General features: G+C 43.2%; 1 protein-coding gene across 1 annotated transcript; it reads right to left on the bottom strand.

Annotated features, from left to right (window-relative positions):
* Positions 1–712: 712 nt before the first annotated feature.
* On the bottom strand, positions 713–14,441 carry LOC114476045 (probable ribonuclease ZC3H12C). The gene is made up of 6 exons (XM_028467292.1): positions 14,222–14,441; positions 5,618–6,462; positions 5,396–5,535; positions 5,079–5,313; positions 4,897–5,003; positions 713–4,638 (listed from the first exon to the last, which is right to left on the bottom strand). Exons 2-6 carry the CDS (start codon positions 6,391–6,393, stop codon positions 3,059–3,061), a joined length of 2,838 nt encoding a protein of 945 aa, XP_028323093.1. The 5' UTR covers positions 6,394–6,462; positions 14,222–14,441; the 3' UTR covers positions 713–3,058.
* Between the last annotated feature and the right edge of the window lie 55 nt (positions 14,442–14,496).

Here is a 14,496-nt window from a genome sequence, read left to right on the forward strand (position 1 = left end):
TACATTCCACACGACAAAATTAGCCGTAAAAGTACTGTATGCATTTTGCAATGGATCAATATCAAAGCAACTTTTGTACTTTAATCTTTATTGAACAATCAGAAAACACATAGAAATGTTATTATAGTTACAATATGAAGTGATTTACAGTTAAAACACAGAATATGTTAAGTTGTATTAGTTATACAGTCCGGGAATTAGAGGAGTTGGGGTTTAAACACAGCTGAGTTAGCTGATCATGTTGCTGGTTGCTTAGAAACATGCTCTTAAATCTTTATCTGTGGATGTGAATCATCATAAAAAATACCATGACTCACTTGAGCAGCTGCATTATTAGTCGTAGACGGGTGCAGCGTTAAATAAACACGTCAATAAACCTCATATGGGATGCCGATTGTAAAGTTGCGCATGCTAAAATAAAGTTTTTGCAACATTTAACACTTACTATGTTACTTTTGTCCAGAATTACAGCAATATTTGTGACATTCGCTATTCTCGAAAAAAAAAAAATTTAAATCTAAATGTTAACTATAAATGTTAAATCTTAATGTCGCGGGTGAAACTAAATATTTAGCTAAAATGCAATGTTAGATTTAACATCTAAATGTAATATTTAGATTTAACATTTAGCTTTTGATTTAAAATTTAGATTTCACGTTGACATTTTTTTTTTACGAGAAAAAAAAAATCACAAATATTGTTGTAAATCTGGTAAAAGTAACATTTAAAAAAAAAATCATATATGTTTTTTAAACATGGTTTGTTGCTAAATATTGCAAAAAGTTGCTGTTAACTTTAGCATGCGCAACTTTACAATTGGTACCCCATAACCTCACTGCACAGCAGAAACGCAGATATGTACACAAACACAGGAAGCAGAAGAAATCAAAAACATGCATAAGAGTTAGCTGAACATAGTTCAGAGTACTGGATGTGTCATAAGCACAATGCCACGAAGAGGCATTACTTTGAGCCCACGCTCAGGCGCGACACTGACACACGGTGCCAGGAGGCCAGAGCGAAGGCGCTTCTTCAATACACACGGAGGTTCTCTCGCCACAGCCCACACGCTCGTACAAACTCTACACATTTGTACGACGTTGTACAGGAAACAAACGAGCAGACCGCTGTCTTGTTATCAGTTTAAAATGAGACCAGGATAATTTGTTTCTTTGGTGGCCATTTTGAACTTTTATGTTGATTGAAAAAGAAACCCGCTACATCTTACTTGGAACAAAGTTTCAGATGTTTTTGTAAATATTAGTATATTGCGCTTACAGAAGTGTTAAACAGTCGATCCATGGCCTTTCTCTGGTAGTTTACAAGTTATCTCAGTCAAATCGTACTTGAACATGCACAGCTGTATCTGTGAGTATAGTTACTAAACGCTACTACACGATGCACTAAAGAGCTATACGTAGAAAAACAGGACTGCTCGGTAAAAATCTACCACTTCCAGTTGGACGTTTCACAATAAAATCTCCTTCCGTATAAAACATTTGGTGGTTATTTTTGTTTAGCGTTCTCGGTCAAGTCTTAGTTGCATGCAAACATTCAAAATGGCCACCATGGTACACTAAAAGTTTGTTTACATAGAGTTCAGATCTTTCACACTGCATCCAAATCGCAAATATGTGTGATATTTAGCAAATTAATTTTCAATATCGAAAACTGTTTAGTCCAATCTAAGCATTATTTCTTCAGTTTTTCATTATTGGCAAAAATCGTATTGATAAGTACCGATATTCCATTATTATGCTAATATCTGTGTGACCATAATATTGGGTATCTCAAATATTAGGGAATGCTACAAAGTAGCTTCCAAGTAACCAAGCGGACTGACTTCAACTTTCCCTGTTTCCTGGGCTCAGATGTTTTGACCAAAGCTTGAAAAACTTATTCTGAGCTTCAAACCCAAAAATCAGCTAAAGTAGCAGTGACACCTTAAGACCATAGCCCCACAGCATATCGAGTAATTGTCCCAAAGTCATTACATCACGAGTTAAAATTGTGAACATTAGTTTTCAGTTCATTTTGTCATACTTTAGGAAGATTTGATAAATACAGATCAACAAGTCCATGTACTGTATACAACATCAGTGACTAAGTTAATGATACGATTTGTATCAAACACGGATTTTCTCTGTCGAGCATGGATTCAGCCGGAATCTGCTACAGACAGCAGGAGGCGCTGCGGAGGAAACGGTTAAATATATTTACAAGATGAAGATGTTTGGTGAGATGTTGTCGGTCTGTAGCAGATACCAGGGTCGACCCAAACGTGACGGGCCAGAGAGAAAGAGAGTGAGATAGGAAAAATGAGAGAGATGTCCCTTACTAAAACTAAGGTACACATGACAGGGTCACCCATCTCTACAGCTACCACTGGTCAAAAAAACCAAAGCCGTCTTAAATCGGACGACGATCTATCAAACGTCTACTTTTACCAACGGAGAGAAAAACCCACAAACAGCTGCACGGCACACACTAAGAGATAAATATAGTCATCAGAATGTAAATTTAAAAAGCACTGGGATGTGATTATAAATCTAGCATTGCAATATGTTTTATGCGAACTAGAGTTAAAGCCATATTATAGACGTGGGCTGGGCAATAGAAACCAAAAATTATACCACTATAATTTTACCAGAAATAAGATTCTTGATCAAAGTCACTCAAAGTGCAAAACTTGAGTAGTTTGTGTGAGAGGGAGACAGTTTAGGAAAGAAATTACTCATAAAAATAGTATTTTAGCGCAAAATTAGCTTTAAAAAAAAGCTAAATTGATACAAACGATCTTGTAGTTATTTTTAAATTCAATATATTGCCCAGCTCTGATTTGTTTCTAAAAGCAGTGTGTGGTCAGGCAGACATTATTAATGAATGTCTCGCACCCTAAAGTTTGCTGAGACACTACAAGTGCTTTAAAAACCAGTACTTTTGAGTCAATGCTCTACTCGGGTACTGTTGGGCTTGATGTTGGATTATCTTCAGCATTTTTCAGTCCACGTTTCCATCAGAAGGTCACTCACAGAAGTCCAGATGTGTAACTGATTCCTCAGTAGCCACTCTGAGCTTTTTCTGCGAGGATGGCTGCTGCCAGCTCCTGAGGGTCCGTCATGTGAGGACTCCTTGCCATCACACGACTCACCAGCTCAGGGGGAAAAATGTTACACAGGTTGATGTAGACTTTCTCCCTCACTTCGCCATAGCGACTATGAGCAGGGGATTCTGGGTGCTGCTGCAAATAGGCGGGAGCAGCATGCGGAGGCATTGCGAGATGAGAGCTGTGAGGCGAGTACGAAGGGTGAGGGGAGTGGGCTGAAGGTGGAGCTGGAGGGTTTAGGTAGTGCGTTGGTGATGGGTGGAGAGCAGGGTGAGAGGAGTGATGCTGTGTGTAGCCATCTGAGGCCCATGGTGGCGTTTGCCAGGAGGATTGGCGAGTGTCTGGGAGGCTTTGATAGGCAGACGACTCATACCTGGATGACGGCAGTAGTGGCTGCCTGAGGTATGGGTTCCAGCTGGGTAAAGCTTTAGCACGGGGATGATGGTGTGCTGTGGCGAGATGGTCATACAGGTGCGAGTCTGACACACTCTCTGCCCGTGTGGGGGCAAGACATCTGCCAAGTGGAGAACCAGGGGGATGAGGGCTGACCTGAGGCAGTGAGTGGTAGTCTCCTGGGCAGCTGGAACGGGCAGTCAGGGGCTGGTGTTGGAGATGAGGCGGCAGAGGGTAGAGGGGGCGTTTAGGTGGAGTATCAGGGGGAAGTTGATCATGAGCACAGCTCTGGCCACGTGTTGCACTGAGATGATAGGCATGCATGCTGGGATTGGATGCGTGACCATGTTGGATGTTTGTATATTCAGCTGGATGAAGACCACAAAGTTCATGGTTTGACGGTCCGTGATGTGAATACAATCGTCCGTGGGGATTTGGAAAGTGGGCGCTGTCTTCCATTAAGCTCTCTGGAGGGCATCCTGGACAAGAGCGCTCGCTGTATGAGTCACAGCTACTGCCACAGCTCGCACTGCTTTCACTGCCACATTCAGAGCCTGCAGAGCCCATGGAGCCCAATGAGCAGAGTCGTAGATCTGCATCATTGGAGAATCGACAGTCTGGGCTCCGCCTGGACGAAAGGCTCAGGCCCGAGTACGCGCGGGTTACCGAGTAATAGCTTAAGTCAGCGGACTCACAGTGAGGATACAGGTCATGGCTGGGGAGGTTCCCATGTGGAGTCCCTGCTCTCGACTGTTGGTCCTGTGGTAGGCTGACACATGATGGTGGCCCTCCTGGCCCAGAGAGCATTGTTATATTGTTGACGCCTGAAGGGCTACCTCCACTATACATGCTGTTCTTCTGGGCCTCTGCTCTTCCTTTGGCCATCAGCTTCTCCTCGGCATCACTGTAGGACAGAGCTCGAATGCTGGGATCCGACTGCCTTTTCGGGGCCCCTTTCTTCGTCTCGATACTGCCGGCTGGAACACTGTGACTCTTCACAAGGCCAGGGTCACCCTGGATCTTTGAGACGACACAGGTCTTGGCACTTGCACGCAGCTCATCAGCCACAGCACGCTGGGGCTGAGTCCCTCTTTCTGGGTGGTAGTATTTACACTTGTGTCCATAAGTACACTTTTTTCCTGTTGGCAAGATGGAAATTATTATTCAATGTTAATGCTTTGTGCACCTAAAATTTAGTTTGGTTTTAATCCAAGAACAGAACATTGTAATTCAACTGACTGACTTCCTGAATCTTTTGGTTTTAGCCTTAACTGTCTTGAATCTTCATGTCTATAGAGACTGTATCCTTTCAGTTTTTTAACCTATGAGCTTGAACACTGCCTTATTGATCATTATTAGTCAGCATTTCACGAGAATCATGGTACTATAGGTCTCACCATATGGACAAGGCTGTTTTTTCTGCTCGGGAATGACTGGTCTCTTTCTCAGAAAGTTATCCAAGCTGGGCCCATGACGACCCAGAGGATCATCAGGTGGCATGAACCTAAAACAACACAAGAAAGTTTCAGAACGGATGGAAACTTAGATGTGGTGCAATTCTTCCTGATGAAATTTGTACTTGTCGTTGACGAAGGAGTACATAAGGAGCCTCTCATCTATGAACTTCTTCCACTCTGGCTTCTCATTTGCAAGGTCTCTGTAGTTATCATTAGACACAATGATGCCGTCTGACTCATAGGCCAGCTTGACAATGAAGCGGTCGTCATAGCAAACCACACGCCGACCTTGAACGCGACGCGAGGGAGTAAAGACCAGGATTTTTTCCTTCTCCAGACGACGCAAGATCTCTTGATCTGAGGAGAATATGACGGAGAAGTGTAAAAGAAAAACAATGAATTATGGGTCTTTGTCTGTGGATGAGACTTTTCTACTGACCTGTTATTGGGGCGTCAGGGCGGGACTGCTCTTTTCTCCAGGCAGGCACAAAAACTGTGATGTCATGATGGCCCCGCTCTAGGAACCAATCCACAGCTAGCTGAATGCCTTGACAGGAAAACACCTCTTTGTTGCCATGACTAGAAACCAGAAGATTAAATATGGCTTGTAAGAAAGCAGCGATTATTAAAGCGTTTTGAAGCTGTTAATTAATTTCCTCACCTCATGGCGACATTACTGCCATCAACCACGATAGGCCGTAGGTTGTCCTGGTCGCCAACAGAGTCTGGGGGACAGGGTGAGTCGGAGCGCTGGCTATCCAGCAAATCTGAGCATCCACAAGATGATGAAGTGGATGACGTAGAAGAAGCAGAGACTAAAGACCCAGTTGGTTGCTCACTGTCTGACTTAGTGCCAAGTTTGACCAGCTCTCCCAATATGTCATTAATGAGGGTGTCTGGGCCAAGCTTGGACAAGACTTGTCGGACTGTCTCCTCGGAGTAGCCCAGCTTCAGGGCAAACTCTAACTTTGCCTGAAACTCTTTCCCTCTACCATCAGAAGCTGGCTCTGTTGAGGAAGGACTGGATGAAGGTTGGTCATGTCCAGAGCTCGTTAAAGGTTGGTCAGGATTGTCAGGTTCAATCTCTGTTGAGTGTTCTGATAGGAGGTTCGGGGGGCCCTCAGTGCCTAAATCCACACATTGCGTTCGACAGAGCGGCTGATGACTGTTCTTGCTGTGAGTCGAACCTCCTTCAACTCCATCTAAACCTGGGCCAGATGTGAGGGCGGCCCTGGAGTCCTGTACCAACTCACAGTTGGCATCAGGTACCACATTTTTCTCCGGCTCACTCAGTGGAGGGGACTTGGTGGCACAACTCTCCTCCTGCTCCTCCATAGCAGGGGGCCGATCAGCCCCTGCTACGTGGAGATACTCCAGATCCAGTCCCAGGTCCAGGATATGGCCTGCTCCTGCCTCCACATGGTCCTTCTGGCCCATGGATATGTCACAGACATCCAGCACAGTGAACTGACAACCTCCTTCTCAGAAAGCTTGTTTCACTGATGCCTGTAGAGAGATATTAGCATAAAAATATAATTTTTAAAAGGAAAGGTTATAAATCATTATCTGTAGGAGCAAAAACACACTGCATTTATGACAGTGAAAGTAAATTAATATTTTTGAAGTTTTGATTGCAACATATGGTTGTTTTCTATGGGATGTTTTATTAAAAAATAACTTGACCCAAAAAACAAAAAAAAAAAATTCTGCTGAAAACAAATGCATTTGGTTCTATGAAGTAGTGTTGTTCATTTATTCTATATTAAAATTTGACATGTTTTGTTGTAAAAATGTAAGAGGAACTATGAGTTCAAACCCGGCTATTATGGAAGAAAAGATGCACTAAGCACTATAACCACAAGAAACAATAACTGCTGTAGAGAATAACTGGGCTTGTCTTAACTGCTCAAAGAGCCCCGCCCATAATCAAGGCATTTTTTGAATTTCCAGCCTCGACGCACATCAGACAAAACCTGAGATTAGTTACTTTTTAGGGCTTTTAAAATATGTCTAATGCACCTTTCATGCCCCTAGATTTTTTAAAATCTTATTTGGTTAAATGCACCTCTGACTATTCAGTTTAATAACAACAAAATATGACCTATCTCCATCCTGCCGAGTCAAACTAATTCTAGGGCGCAGACAGACAGACACAAAGAGCTAATGGGGCCTCTCACCCTAATTATTATCTCCCGCACTTTTCCACTTTTTTGCATTTATAGGGCTACGCCACGGCACATTAATCTATGGGGGTGCAGAGGGTAAACAGCAAGGAATAAAGAAGCCGTTAGTGCTGACAGAGCTTGTCCCGCCTTCGCCTCCACCTGATGATTACCACCCATATGCTTCTCCCCGGGTGGTGGAGTCACTCATTAAATCAGTGAGGGGTTCGGAGGCTACCAAGCCAATCAGCAGCATGACATTTAAATGCAATGAATAAACTTAATAGAAAAAAGCCTTGCAAAACGGTAATTTCGAAGTAGACTAAATTTTTTTATTCAAAAGGAATCTGTAGAAAATTATATATAATATTAATACAAAAATGAATCCATTAATTTATGGATGCCGTTGAAATTGACATTTAAATATTCTAATCCAGAAACCAAGCCAACGAGGTCTCTGCAAAAACCCATGACAGACAAGGAAGTGACTTAAAGCCAGTAAGAGGAAAGGGAGGGGCGAGGTGGGGTGAGTGTGCATCTTATGAAAAGGCTGCCTAGCAACGGCACTGAGCCACTGTTGCTAGGTTACAGCTGTTCATAGCATTCACCCGTCCAAATGCCAAGACTGGGGCGATCTGCCAGGGACCCGCCCGACCCAGACGTAAAGGTCTGCTGAGCGGGGGAGGGGCGGGCTTTGTGTGTGCCTCCCATTGCCTCCCTGTCTCTGAACACTAGCATTAGAACTCCCTCTACCTCACAGACTGAGTCACCTGCTGAACAGATAGACTGTGAGGCTGCAGGAGTATCACAATAACCCCTGAGAGCCAAGACACGCAAAAGAGTAACAACACGTCTATGCATCGGTCTATAGGACTCCACATCCCATAATGCAATGCGTGAAACTTTTCCAACAGTGTCAATGAACTGAGTTTTACAGTGGAGATCAGAACTAAAGTATTTCACTACTTATAGTGCAAAGTGACATTTCCATTGAGTGTATTTATCAATCATTGATAAACAATGACAGTCCTGACCTCAAATAGTAATAACAGTAAGTTATAAATTCCAGAAACAAGATATCTAACTTTAATTAGATTTAATTTATTCCTAGTACCAACATGAACACAACTTCTGGTGTGATATAATTAGCAGTATTCTACTCATCAATTGTTGGCCATAAAGGGACACTGTAAACCTGTGTTTGCATTAGCATTATCACTGTGCAGAGGTCACAAAGTTTTGTCATTAAAACTCTTTCAATTTAAAGGTAAATCGTGACAGTTCGGCTGGTCTGAAGCCTACAGACAAAGCTAAGGCATCCGTTTTTCCGTTTCAAATTTATTTTGATACTGTTTCAGTGTTTACCCATTCCATCATCAGTTTACACACTTTCGTTTGGTTTCCATATTTAGATTACTTTATATTTACTTACTTCAGATGACTTATGGATGCCATGAGTGTTGCCCTGTAATCGTGTGAGATTACGTGTCTGTTTGCTACGCTCAGCAGAAAAGCCATGGAAACGTGAGATATGGTCACAAAATATATATTATGTGAGGATTTAGTCAGTGTCAAGTTATTTCCAACTCCTTTTTCAGCAAAATACCACCAACCAGGGAATCACCCTTAATTCCCGCACAAGAAAGAACACACACTTTTATGCATCCGTCTGCGGGACCTCGCATCCCACAATGCAATGCGGGAAATCTTTCAGAAAATGTAAATAAAGATTGTTTCCAGTAGAAGCCAAAACAAACTTTCGAGCGGCAATTCCAACTTTTTACATCTTTTTTTCCCATCTTTATCTGATTAAAAAAAAAAAGTATTGTCTCCAGCAGCTTCAATATATGTTTTTGAAATTCAAAACGTTTTCGAATCGAGTCCACCGACGCAATCGGGATGCATGCGCGGTATTAGGACACCAGCTCTTTACTCGACACACTTGAACTGGAACGTGTCCCCCATGAGTCATGCCTTGATAAGGTGTCGTCCCCTCATTTGAGAGCCACTGCTTTAGTTTGCCAAATGGCTGAAGCCTGAACACTAAATTGTCTTCACCCTGGACCAATGGCGTGGGTGCATCTTTCAAACATCAGTGGACTGGGTCACCCACCGCCGCTACGACTGGCTTTGATGGAACCAGTGATGAATGAGAGAAACAGTCGTTTGCAGAGCTTTATATGTGGGAGCTTTGTGCTGCGTGTGCGCGGGAGGGAGAGGAAGGGAAGGGGGCGAGGTGCCTGAAAGCCAGTTGAGAGACGTATAAGACCACAAGGAGGAGGGATTGGGGTGGGGGTGGTATAGTCTGCGGATGCATATTACAGTGAAGGGAGGGGGGGAGCTCAGGCAGACAGCAGAGGAGTGCTCATATAACGCACTGGGCTTTCCCTGTATGCAGTGAGGTGACAGATGTCAACTGAGCTGGACTAGCAACTGGTGTCTCCCCTACACACACACTAGCACACTCTGCATCTGTCATGTAAAAGTTGCACAAAATTCATGCAAACTTTGCAGCTCACACGTATTAAAGTTTCTCGTTTTTTTACCTCTTATAACTTCAAACTATAACATCCTTTCATCCAGTTCATTTTGAACCTAATGACACTGGTTTGTTGCAAACAGAAAGCAGTCCCAATTAGTCAAAGTGCTTTCACATATAGAGTCCGGTTCAGGCAGGGAATCTGGAACACTGTTGCATTTTAATTTGGTCCGGTTTGCTAAGCGCACCAAATTTTCTAAATGTCGGTCACCAATTGGACAGAATACTTCTGCCTTCTCCCTCTTCATCTAGCAGCACTAAATCTTTGCGGTGCTGCTGTTTATAGTTGTCCATCTATGTCCATACTGTTTTTATATACTCTTGTCCCCGTGATGTTTGCAGTTGAACGTCCTGTTTTTGGTCCCACTTCCTATATTTATTCCAGGTTTGGTTTCTCACATCAAAAAAACTGCACCAGGCTTCACTTGAGGCAAACCGAGACTTACGGTGGACCAAACGTCCGCACCAGATTTTGAGTGAGCTTTCACACCACCGCAAACGGACCGGACTATCCAAAAGTTGTGTGTGAAAGCACCCTTAATATAAGAGTAGGTTTGGGGGAAATGGACCCAACTCCTATCTCAATACGTTTTTTCCAAAATGGCGATATACAATATATAAGTAATTCTTCATATTTTTAACTCAAAGTCTTACCATAAAGACAATTCTGGGTTAGATTTGATGATGACAAATGCCACACAGGCACTTTTATTAACAAACAGCTGCACAATATGTGCCTCTTTTGGCTTTTTCTCTTAAAAGGGACAGCATGTATGAGTGAGTTCTGTAGTGTGGCTTGTTAAGGGGATGGTCTGTCTGAGGATGCGCTCAAAAATCCAGCTTTTTTATGCTGTTCTGAGAAGTAATGAAAGCAGCGACTCCTAAAACTAGTATTTTAACACAAAATAAGCTATAAAACAAACTATCTCAGAAATATGTTACATTCTATGAGTAACATGAATTACCTGTAGAATGTGATTCGTACTGTAAGAATGTATAAATAAAAACAAGTTAAAAAATATACATATTGGGGGATATTGTCATTTTCTATATCCCCAAAATAAAAAACTCGATAAATCTTAAATGACGATTTATTGCCCAGCACTGTTCCAGAGGCCCTGCAAAGTTAAAGGATGGAGCAAACATCTCTGCCGGATGCAGTTGAGCTCCACACAGCAATCAAAGAAAGTCTGAATGTCAGATCGATGGAGACACTCTTACCACTCCGAATGAGAGAGGACCAGGGAAGCAGGTTCGCTCATTTCCAAAATAAATCCTCAAAGTCAACAAAAGTCCCAAAGTAGCTGAATCCGGCGCTGATGCTTCAGGCGATAAAATATCACCTCTACAACTCCACTTTCTCAGCTCGACTCTCCCAAAGCTGTTATTCCTCAAGCCGGCAGGTTGGACAATGAGTGTCAGAGCAGATGGACCAACAATGTCCTCCATCCCCTCGCCTAAAGTGGCTGCTTTTCCACCAATCACAGTGCAGATACCTTACAATGAGGCATGGAGGAGGGGGGTGGCTGTGGGCAGATGCCTGCAATATTCAGTTTCCCCAAGGCACGCGTACTCGACGTGCACTGGAAAACACACACACACAAACACACAGTCTGAAAGGGCTTCCCCTGTGTGGCCGATGAATCAACGGCTGAACAATAGAGCCACACAAAGGGGAGGCCGGGGAGGGCAGCTGCAGGGTGAGGGGCTGCTGCTATTACGACCCAGGGCAGAGAAGGACAACACCTGGCTGCAGAGCTCCAGTCACTCACAGCTCTTTGTCTCCAGGCTGAGGGTGGAGGAGGTGGCGGAGGCTTCAGCAGAGAGAAAAGCAACCCCGGCTGGCCGACAGACGAGCGTGGCCTTTGGAGGACAGAAGCTTGACAGAGAGGGAGGTCGAGGGTGTCGCATCAAAAAACTTTTATGTCCTGATGAGTGCGTGGAGGAGACCTGTCGCCATTGTTACGGCACACTTCTGGCGGGAGACTCGGAAACACAAATCTTTGCCTTTGTGTCTTTAACGAGCAGCCCTTCGTGAGCGTTTAAACAAACCCCCAACAATTTAATACCCCTGAACATCCAGCAACTCACCAAACCTACTGTATCCTGAGGGGTGGACGTAATAGATTACAAGTACTCACGTTACTGTAACTGAGTTGCTTTTATATATATTTATATTTATAAATCAGTAATTTCACTTATATTTAAGTATGTTTTAAAAGAAGTAATGTAATCGTTACATTCCTACACCCAACCATTACTGAGTAAATTATTAAAAAATTTGAAGTCGGTGCTCCTACTCGGTAAAGTCTTATATTTCGACGTCCAAACACTGAACTATGTTGAACTCGGAGATGGGAATTTTCAACTGGGAAATGCCGACTTGAACGCAGCATTACGCGTTTCTTGATTGGCTACATTCCGTTCCACGACACAAATCAAGGGGTCACGAGTTACGAGTCATCAGCTTTACGAGGAGGGTCGGGCCAGCTGTGGGGGCATTTCGGATGGGCTACAAAACCACCTTATTAGGGGTTGCGGGTACCTTTTCACCAACCAATTAGAAAGGGTTTGAAAAAAAACGGCATTTCCGCTACTTGACTTCCAGCTTGGTTACTGCTTCAGCACATAGGTCATGGAAAATATAACCCTAACCCTATTACAATATCTTATTTTGAAAATACCTATAAGACTGGACGTTGAGTTACAATTCAGAAGCGAATAAGAAGAAGGGGGTGTACCCACTTACAAACCAAAACGCCCTGTTTCGCTGCTGGTGGGATGATACTGAGCTTTCTACCCACACAGGAGGGGTTTTAATTGTAAATACTGAGCAAGTTTAATATTTACAATTGTCGTAATAATTACAATTGTGATTATCGGGACAAATTCACTCAACACGTCAGACCACAGGATAATCTTAAATACAACATCAAATAATTTGGCGTTTGCCATCCTTGGTAAAAAAAAAAAAAAAGGTGGAAAATCAGGACAAAAACAGCCAGATTACAATAAATCAGGGTCATCACACCAATGGGACTCCACATCCCACAATGCAATGCAAAAACACAAACGTCAATAAGTGAGTTTTTACAGTGACGATAAAAACTAACTTTCAAATGGCAATTTCAACCTTTTATATACATGTATATTTTTTCTCAAACAAATAATCTTCATTTTATTGATCTATAAATGCTTTTTGAAGTTTTAAATGCAGATATGGATGTTTTTTTTTTTTAAAGGCGTTTAAAAGTATGTCGAGAGCTGTGAGAGGAGGCCGGGGCGGTGAAAGGGAGGACAGCTGAGCCACACACACACACACACACACACACACACACACTCTATGTGTGTGTGCTGCAACAGGACTAATGCTGGCAACTGTGGACCAAACAACAACAGAGCTTCAGCTGTCAGGGTGAAAGGAGTTTTAAATTACTGAAAAAAAAAAAACATGTGCACATGAAGTCATAAGACTTATCTGAGTTTTACGGTTTAATGATCATTTATCTTAGTGTTAAAATCACTAAAAACACTCATTTCAGGACTAAAGGGCCTCCAATTTTCCACGATCACCAGAAATGAATGAAAAAAATTGATTAAACTTTCTGTAATGAAGAAATTAATATGTTATTAATCATTTATTTATGCATTTCCCTCTTTATTTCCCCAACATGATACAGATGCCTCACGTGCATGTTTTGAGACAATATCACGCATTTATGTGCAATTTTTCACCGTAAAGCAGGTGATTGAATATCAAATAAGTGTGACAAACAGACAAATGTGTGCAAATCCGCCCACATACCCATTCAAAATCTTGCGCTACGGTTTGAGTAGTGCTCATGTTATCCTGTGACTGAAAATAATAACAAGCAGCTCAGATTATTACGACTGTATTCAAATGTGACGGTGTTTTAGTTGAACTCAGAGGTTCCCAACTATTTTAAAGTGTGCCACAGAGTTCGATTAGAGCACAAAGTGGTATTAGCAGCATCAGTGACACATGAGGATGATGTTCACTGACAGGTGACAGAGGCAGCAGGAGGAGACCTCATGCTGTGACCTCTGACCCCCCCAGAGCACTGAAAACACCACAGACTAGGTTAGGATGGTATTCAGACAACAGAGGCTGGTGGGATGGATGGATGGATCAGAGGCTGTGAGCTCTGGTCCATGTGAGGCAGCACCTCAACACTCAACTCCTACATCAAAGCCAAATTATGAGGCCCTTCAGGAGCTTCAAAGAGGCCCTTACAATCATTTTTGTCCTAATTTTTAAAGTAATAATTATTATTTAGTACTTTTTTTTTAAAAAAATAATGTTATTTTGCTGAGGTTATTGGAAAACATGAAGTTTATTATTTGTCAGCACACGGTGGGGAAAATAAATGTGTCCTTAAAGGGAGAATTCCGGTCCGTCCCATTTGGGAATAAACGGAGCCTAGAATAAAAGGCGTCCTGAAGCCCTGAACTACATCATGGATGTCTGGGAGCGCGCAGACAGAGGCACGGTCACCGCAGCACAACACGTCACGACCATCCGCGCGGCTCTCATATGACCGACCTGCCGATGAGGCGCGCGGCCCGGCCCGGCCCGGCCCTGCCCTGCGCGCGGATCCAACGGCGAGCCCCGGAGCGAGCACCGTGCGTCCCATCGTCCACCGGAGACACGAGCGGCACCCGCTGTCGTGCGGCGTGACCCGGACGGACAGCGTCAAACCACACGCAGCGAGGTGCGGAGGGTGCTTCCGACTGGGTTTCAAAATAAATGCCGCAGCTGAGCGCGCACAACTGCGCATCTGTTGTTGTCGAGTGAAAAAGGTAACGTTAAGGAGAGCA

The sequence above is a fragment of the Gouania willdenowi genome, chromosome 2 (assembly GCF_900634775.1).
Source record: "Gouania willdenowi chromosome 2, fGouWil2.1, whole genome shotgun sequence".
NCBI lineage: Eukaryota > Metazoa > Chordata > Actinopteri > Blenniiformes > Gobiesocidae > Gouania > Gouania willdenowi.